At 37.7% G+C, this 9282-nt stretch overlaps 1 protein-coding gene across 1 annotated transcript; it reads left to right on the top strand.

Annotated features, from left to right (window-relative positions):
• Nucleotides 1-3359: 3359 nt before the first annotated feature.
• LOC128705885 (uncharacterized) lies at nt 3360-8777 on the top strand. Its single transcript, XM_053800991.2, has 2 exons — nt 3360-3498; nt 4929-8777. The coding sequence occupies exon 2, from the start codon at nt 5013-5015 to the stop codon at nt 6939-6941; it is 1929 nt and encodes a 642-aa protein (XP_053656966.2). The 5' UTR covers nt 3360-3498; nt 4929-5012; the 3' UTR covers nt 6942-8777.
• Nucleotides 8778-9282: the final 505 nt, after the last annotated feature.

Raw genomic sequence — 9282 nt, 5'->3', positions numbered from 1 at the left:
AATTTTTCAGTCCCATGAAGTCGGCCAAGCGAAAATCTGGGACAGAGATTTGATTGATGTTATCTGGGTAATTCCATGATATATTGAAACTAAGTGATTTGTGATCACTTTCCACAAGCTCATCATTAACCTCAAGATTATTAATTAGTGAATCCTAGTTGGCAAGAACCAAGTCAAGCAGATTGTTTCCTCTAGTTGGTTCTGTCACAACCTGTTCTAAAAATCAATCCTGAACCGTATCAAGAAAGTCACTAGACTCAAGATTTCCTGTCATATTGTTTCAATCAAATTGTCTAAAGTTAAAATCTCCCATTATCACAACATTTTCATTTATAGACGCCTTATGAATTTCGTCCCATAACAGCTTACTGCACTCCCTATCAAGGTTTGGAGGCCTATAAATCACACTCAAAATTAATCTGTCACATCCCTTGAGAAACTGTAGCCAAACAGATTCTGTGTTCGACGTTTCTAATCTTATATCATGCCTAAGACATTAATTTAAATTTTCTATGACATACATCGCCACTCCACCACCCTTCCTGTTGACCCTATCAGTGTGGAATAGTTTATAACTCTGTATGTTGCATTCAGAAGGCATTTCTCTATCTTTCAGGTTAAACCAGGTCTCTGTTATGCCAATAATATCTATATTACCTACACTTGCAAGCAATATTAGCTCATGTATCTTATTTCTTAGACCCCTACTATTTGTACAGTAAACCTTAAGGGAGCTAGTCACTCGTTGCCCTCTACTATCTCTCTTTGTTAATCAATTGTTTTCACATTACTGGCAACTTTATTTTGAATATTGTCTTTTAAACATATCTCTGAGGTATCCCGGTAATAACTGCTGCTTTTAACCCTAATACTGCAACCTGATTGTTTCCCACAAACACCCATACCTCTATAATCTATCAATTTAAATTCCTAGACAAGTCATCAATTACCCTCTAAATTGAATTGGCTAATGCAACCACTCCATCCCCAGAGAGATGAACCCCATCCCTTGCATTCATATCACATTTGCCAAAGAATAAGTCCCAGTTATCAATGAATGGGATTGCAAGTTCCTTGCAGTACCTGTCCAGCCAGCAATTTATACCAATTGTCCTAGACATCCATTCATTTCCCACTCCCTTTCTAGGCAAGATGCTACATATGACTGGGATCCCTCCCTTAGACCTAACTACTTCTATGTCTTATCCAGCAGCTCCTCTCTCCTGCCCTTCCCAATGTCATTACCCCCAGCACTAAGACAGATAATGGGCTTGTTCCCATTACCTGCCATAATATTATCCAACCTGTTAACTGTCACCTACACCAGCTCCAGGAAGGCACACTCTCTGTCTGACTTTTCTGTCCCTGTTACAAAATGCACAGTCTATATACCTTACCTGAGAATCGCCTACTATTAAAATATTCTTACCTTGATTAGCAGGGGAATCAGTGGTACCTTCAACCTCACTACCCACTGAAGTACACTCGTCTTGGAGAACAGAGAATCAATTTCCTACCTTCACATCTTCTCTATTAACTCTCATCTTACTTCTTCTTGAACTGTGAACCACTTGCCACTTAAAGTGGCTGCTACCATAACTGCTGGTGACTATTTCCTCCTTACCAGCTAAATCCTTCTCACACTCGCTCCCAAACTCATCTATGCGAAGCTTCAGTCTCCTATTTTCCACCAGAAGTAGAATCTCCTTCTTCAATACTTGAACCTGAGATTCTAAAATAGTACAACAAGCCATGGTCTTGGTAACAGCCCATATATATATATATATATATATATATATATATATATATATATATATATATATATATATATATATATATATATATATATATATATATATATATATATATATTATAGGCAATGGAACCTCGGTAGTCGAACTTAATTCCTTCCAGAAGGCTGTTCGAGTGCCGATCTGTTCGAGTATGGAACGAATTTTTCCCATGAGAATAATGTAAATTAGATTAATTCATTTCATACCCCCAAAAATACAGTTACAGCGACTTTGCTTTGTATTTTCCTATGGTAATTATGAATGTATTCTCGTTTTCTTGGTCTCATTTGATTGTATGGGAATGGGAAATATATTATAGAAATAGAGATGATTTTGAATGGTTTACTTACTAAAAGTACCTTGAAACTGAGCTCAAATTAGCGGAAATGTTCGATTTTTGCTGATGTTCAAGAGTAAACAGATCACGCCACGCGTCCAGTACACGTCCAGTACACGTCAACGTCGTCGTAAGCTTCTCTCTTTTATGTGCTGGTTATTTGTGTATGGTATGTTTAATATGCTTTCACAAATGCGCTGATGTTATTTATACCATTTTTCAATAATGCAGTAGTCTGCATAACAGTAAATTTATTTTTGTGTGAATAAAAATTCAAAATGGAAAGCAAGCGTAATATAAGAGGGGCCCGATGTTGGAGGTGCCACTGGGGAGGGAAGGGGGAGGGCCAGCAGTATCTGACGAGTCGTCTTGACAGCCGGATACTAGCGGCGGCACAAATACAATGTTGTGTAATTATGCTAATATTAGTAATAAAGGTTATCTATCACATTTTTTTTCAGCTTGATATCTGAAACTCGATAGATAACCTAAAAGCCCCATAAAGTCGCCGAAATTAATAATAAAAGGCATATTATATGGAGTGGCAGAGGTGTTTACATCAGGACAAATACACACTAACCAATTTTCTTTTTCTTTGGCTGTTATCGCTAATCTTCTAAGGCCTCATAGTGACTTATTTATACAAATAATACAAGAAAAAAACTAAAAATACGAAAAAACACGAAATAGTTTACAGTGAAATTCAGCGGAGTTTTGGACTAAGCGACAGCTGCGGGGAGACTGACGCACATGTTCTGACAATTGTGTTTGTCTGGTCGAGTGCCGAGCAAATGATCGACTACCGAGCTATTATTTACCGAACAAAATGTTCGAGTACCGAATTGTTCGAGTATGAAGCTGAGTACCGAGGTTCCACATATTCGAAATGCTTAGATCGATTTCTACTGATTTATGGCAAAAGCAAATTTTCAATCTACTTATTCAGCAAATTGCATCCTTGCCAAATAGGCCAAACTGGTTGATGATTGTAGGATTTGGAGAGAGAAAGAATATTTTTTTTTATCGTTGCTGATATCACTCAATTTTATTTTTTGACAGCACACTCAGTATTTCAAGTTTGATTTTGAACAAAAAACTGAAGGTCACGCTGAGCTTGTTATTGCTGCTGGAGAAGGTGACGCTAAAACCATGCAGCGACTGTTGAAGACTGGTGTGCCTCTGTTACCTATGGCTGCTCGTGCTGATCCACTGCTTCATGCAATACGACACAACCAAAGAGATGCTGTGTTCTTGCTGTTAAGTGCTGGTGCTCCTCTCTGCAATCAATCAATAGAGGATGTGACACCCTTAGAGGGAGCGCACAACACTCTTGGACTCCCAGCTGTTTTTCCTGCTCTTATCCGCATGGTACTCTACATTTTGTCTATCTAAACTATTTTGTTTTGTCTATATTTGTATGCATATAAAACTCTTGATTGTTACAGTTTAAATCAGCAATTGTCTAAAAGTATATTTTAAATTTATGCCTCTTAAAACATTTGAATTATTTATATATATATTTGTCAATATCTCATAAAAAGCATAACCACAGGATAAATTGAAAAAAATGTTATCTAATTTATTTGTAGAATTAAAACTTACAGAATTAAGATTCCAGAATACTTATAAAATGATTTGTAATAGAAGGCTGAACTTTTTTTTATTTTAAATTACTATAAAAATGAAGGAATTATATTTTCTGAGGAAAACGTCACCTAGATGGGCTTTATCTGGTCAGTAGAGAATGCTTGAGAAAAATTAAATTAAATATACAAGTGCAGATAATGAAAGGGGATTTGTATGGGAGTATTTCGGGTCGATGAAGCACTTTTTGAACTGCGCCTTACAATTATGTTGTTATTCTACCAGTTGTTCCCACTTGTAGTTTTTCCACACACTTCAACAGTACGTTGTGCAGAAGTAACACCAATATCTCAGTTGTTACTTTCACTTCCATCATGACTTTAACTAGAGGCAAACATTACCACCATAATGCAGGTCATTATTAGTGGGAGCAAAGAACGTTAATGTGTATTAATGATAGTTTGTGTTGTAAATCGAGACACAAATAATCTCTCACAAAATGGACAAATAGTAAGTTATCAAAGAATGAGAGAAAAATAACGATGACTGCACTCTGCCCTTATTAGCAATTTTAACATTTTTATTCCAAATGTGGATTACTTCATGTTAGCTAAGTCAAGCTTTAGGAATATTTACAACTTTAGCCAGGCATCAGGGACATAATATAATATAATAACAATATCTTTATTTCTACAAGTACATATACAAGGTATACAGACATAGCTGACATAGATAATATACTACTATATAGAAAGCCGCTTGTTATGCAGAGCATATCTGGCAAATTAGGTCAGTTTTGTCCCAGGATGCGACCCACACCAGTCGACTAACACCCAGGTGCCCATTTTTACTGATGGATGAACCGGTAAAGGAAATACGCCCAATGTTTCCACCCTTTGCCGGGAATCGAACCCAGATCCTCACTCTGTGCAGCGAGAGCTTTTGCCACCAGGCCACGGTGTATACCATACAGTGTACTCTAGCAGCAAAATTATCCCACTAGCCTTGCCCTTCTTTTTCTATATCATTATTCTTTACTGAGTGGATAAAACCCATCATGTGAGCGAAATGTTTTCGTTAATTAAGGAAACCACTACGTCACAGTATCATTTACTTCATTTTATCTGTATTTATATAAAATTACAGCTCCAATTATCAATTGTATTAATATAAATTAGAAGCTGTTAATATTCATGATTTTTCTTTGTCACCAGGCATACAGTGAGAAGATACAGATGTAGATACAAACTTTAAAAGGCTCTAAAATCACAGGAAAAGAGGAGAAACTTCTTCAGGTTATGGAATCTTATCAAAAAAGTTTTAGAATCTTTGGAAATTTTTCAAAATTCATACTGGAAAGTAATAACTATGAAGAACGAAGTAAAAAAGCGAGAGATTTACTGTGTACTGCAGCTAAGTATGGCCTCTCCCTCACTTGTGTTCTACTGGGCTTAGAAGATGTTTGTATTCACCCATTACAAGATGAAGAAAATCCTTTCAAGTTGGCATTCCTTGGAAATCACTTTGATACACAAGTCACTCTGTGTAGAGACATGAATATGGTTCCATTTACCTTTTCTTTGCCACCTTCAGCAATTTTGCCTTCAGATTTACTGCAAGAATATTGGGTGAATGAAAGAAAATTGCTTGATGATATTTGTTCAGGAAAACATGACCATACGAAGCTCAATAAATATGAAACAAACATACTTAAGAAGTACATTGAACAACTCAGTAAGGTGAAGCCAAACGAAGACTTGAAATCTCAAGACATTACCCTGGAGCGTCCTGATGACTTTTTCTTATATCTTTTAGCTAAACATGACCTTGTTTACATACTTTATATACTTTACGAGAAAATTTTTAAAGACATGTATATAAATAGGGTAGTAGAGTCATTTTCAGAATGTACGATGTTGCACGTCGCCTCTATGTATGGACGCTTAAATATGATCGAGTATCTTTTGTATCGAAATCCTGAACTAGATAAAGTTACTCTTGGGAAATACTCTGCTGCTCATCTTGCTGCCATTGGAGGACACAAAGAATGTTACCAATATATTTTAGCAAGAATGAATGATGATCAAAAGGAAATGAAGTGTAACATTCAACTAACAGCTGCAGAATTAATGAGAAAATATGAAGAATTCTGCTCTAATTGTCAGATGCCCTTGATGACTCGTGAAGAGGCACTTTATGTCAAAAATGAAACTGAAGATGGAAAACGAGCACATGAACTTCTGTACATTAAAGGAAATTATCTAAAAATAACCAAACCAGATGACTTGATTGATATTGCAGTTAATAACCTGTGTGAGGAGAAGAAAGTTGACGAGATAAAGGATAAAATAAAAACAGAAACAGACAAACTCCTTGAAAGTATTGAAGACAAGAAGTTCAAAGGTAAAACCGTTCTCACTGGACCTCTTGTGGAAGAAAATGAGATTTTTCACGTCAACTATGTTGACTTCATGTATGAAGTATCTCCGGAGTATGACATCATGTGCAAAAGTTCTGGACAGCATGGAGAAGTCACTATAATCTCAAAGGATCTTCCACTGAAAGGATCTACATTCAGAGAAGAATTTGCTAAACATATAAAGAAAGCAATTAAGAATTATGTTAGCAAATCATCAGATAAACCTGATATATCAATTGCACCACCTTTTCTGCTTCACACGCATAAAGGTGTGTACATACCCTGGGTTTGGAACCATAAATATTTCTGCTTGCTGGTTTCTTACATCGTGCCAACACTGAAAGCTAAACATTCCGTTAATGACAGAGAAGAGTCTGTATTCATTACCAATGTCTCTGATGGGTGGATACTACGTAAATATCGAGAAGAAACCAAATACTTCAAAGATCTTACAGAAGATGACAGAAAAGTTTGGTTAGCTTGCCGCCTTCTTAGAAAAATTACCTTGCAACTTTGGTTTGCTCCAAGATTCAATACAAAGAGATACACACAGTCATGGAATACTTGGTCGGTTGGTATTGAAGGTCTGGAAGAAAGAATCCTTAAACAACTATTCAAAGACGAGAAAAACGCACCTACAGAGTGTAACAAAAAATCTTTGTTTGATCGAGTTTTGTCAGTCTATAGTCGAGCAGCAATCAAAGAGTCAGGAAAATGGGTTCCCAGACCAGATGATGACTTTCATGGAAAAGCTTTATCAGTGTGCGGGATCCTAGAATATCTTGAGTCACTTAAGAAAAAACGATAACTTCTGATCATGCTGTTTACGATTATTTTAAAATTTTGTGAACGAATGTAAGGCTCAGCAGTCACAGTTAATGACTGGTGATGAAAGATTGATTTATTGATGAATAAAAGTAACAATGTAGTGGTTTGAACAAATTATCAGAAGTTCACAAATCTGAAAATAAAATAGAAAGAACACTTGACTTAATAATTTTCTGAAAGGATTAAAACATTTCAGGTTTTATTTCTAATATGTGAAGTTGTTGTATATGTTGTAAAAGTCAACTACCATCTATATTTGCCTCTTCAGGAAAATAATAAACCGATGGCTTGTTAAAGATAGATCCATTTTGTCTGATAAGCTTTTTCTTTCACGTTTCGGGAAGGTTGGTAGGTAGTACTCCATTGTATAGTAACTCTTTCCTAACTTCACCATTCCTTGTGGTGAATGATCCATCCTGGCATAGACTTTAACAAAAATTATATGAAAACTGTGTAAGCGTAAAATTACTACGTTGTTTACGACTGGGTTAAGTGTTGCAAAATGCTCAAGACACTCAACACAAACTTCCCCTGTTTGAGGGAGTTGAGATCTAGTTCTTGGTTCACATTAAGAGGACAGTAACCTTCTTAAGATTCAAATTTTTCAAATTGGCAATGCTGTACCACTTATTTTATTCTTACTGGCAACGGTGCTGTATAGCCCTTGTGGCTTAGCGCTTCTTTTTGATTATAATAATAATAATATTGGCAACAGTGTCAATAACATACCCGGAAATATTTATGCATATTGAGTGATAAATAAAGGTAAGAAAAAGTTGAAAAATAACAATTCTAATGAAATAAATAAGTAGTATAGAATAGTTTAATTGGTAACATTGTATTAAGCAAATACTATGTTAGTTAATTATCTTACAGTCTTAGTTTAGTTATCAAAACAAGTCATAAAATAATTCCAAAAAGAGAGAAAGAAATCGCTCAAGAATTTCACACTTTAAAAAAATTGTAAAAAAATGATAAATAATAACAAAAATATGTAAATGTCTACATTGCTCCACATCATATCAATAACTCATATTCATAACTCCATAAAAAAAGAGGCAAAATTGTTCGAAACTTCCGAAAGCTGCGTGAAGAAAACTTTAAGTGAGAAAGTGGCAGCTACACAAGAGTTACTACAGTGTAAAATTCAAGAATTTTAATTTTATAATAATAAATAAAGGAGTAACAGGTAAGGACCCTTAATGGGCGAGGTGCAAGTGGGGACAGGAAGAAGAATAGATGGGGGAGAGGACCTCTTCAAGGGGGGCTCCTTGGCGTGGTGAAGAGGCTCTTGGTCTGAGGAATTAGCCCTGTCGGTCTTCTTCCTCAGACCGAACCTAATTACCCCCCATTCTCCCCTCCCCTATCCCATCCTCCCCTTTTTCCATTCCTCCTCCTCCTCCTCACCCCTCCCTTTTGCCCTTCCTCTTTTTGGCCTTCGGGATTTCTCCCACAGGCGCGCTAGTTCCTTGGTAGGGGAAAGGACACCGGGGTCCATCCCATTCCGTTGAGGTTCTTGGCGGTGGCGTAGTTTGCCGTGGAATCTGGATTGCCTGGGGATGTCCTGATCCCTCTCCGGTATCCTGGAGTAGCTTGGGGTGTCTTTTGGGTGACGGGTGTATCTCTGGAAGCCACCTTTCGGATTCCGGGGGTAGTGGCCGAAGGAGGTATGCTTTGTGGCGGATATCCGGCCGCCCTCTCTTTTGTCCACCGAGGTAGCTCGGCAGATGTGAGGTTGCTATCCCAGATTGCTGGTTTACTGGCATGAAGGGTAGGGTATGGCACGGGTTCCATGCTGCATCTGCGCTACTAGCGGTGTTGAGGTCCTCTTGGGCGCGGAGGGAGATTTCCGGCCCTTTCATTCCTCCTGGGAACTATTCCTCCCCGCTCCCCCCTTTTTTTATTCTTTTTTTATTTTTATTTTCTTTTCTTCTTTCTTTTTTTTTTCTTAAAAACAAAAAGCAAAGGAGTAACCTAACCATGGCAGCCCTAGTCCATGAAACCACTACCCCCGGGCCCCTTCTTGATACCGCACCCCATTCTGACCCTGCCTTGTGTTTAGACCACTCTTCGGACACTCCTGATGCCCCTGTACCTCTTGCTGGTGCTGTTTCCTCACCCGCTTCAGGTACCGGGGCTTCGACTGACTCCTTCGATTTGTCTGAACTCCGCTCTCCTTTGACTATGCTTCCGGCTTCTCCCTCTACGGTACGGCAATTTTCGAATCGCCCACCCATTTCATGCCGGACCAACTCCGGTCCTACTCCTAAACGCCAACGTCAATCTCCTGATGATGCTCCGTCGTTACCTTCCCATTCTAC

This window comes from Cherax quadricarinatus, unplaced genomic scaffold, assembly GCF_038502225.1.
Source record: "Cherax quadricarinatus isolate ZL_2023a unplaced genomic scaffold, ASM3850222v1 Contig3384, whole genome shotgun sequence".
NCBI lineage: Eukaryota > Metazoa > Arthropoda > Malacostraca > Decapoda > Parastacidae > Cherax > Cherax quadricarinatus.
Note: the sequence above shows the minus strand (reverse complement) of the source record. Positions and strands in the feature narration are given on the sequence as shown.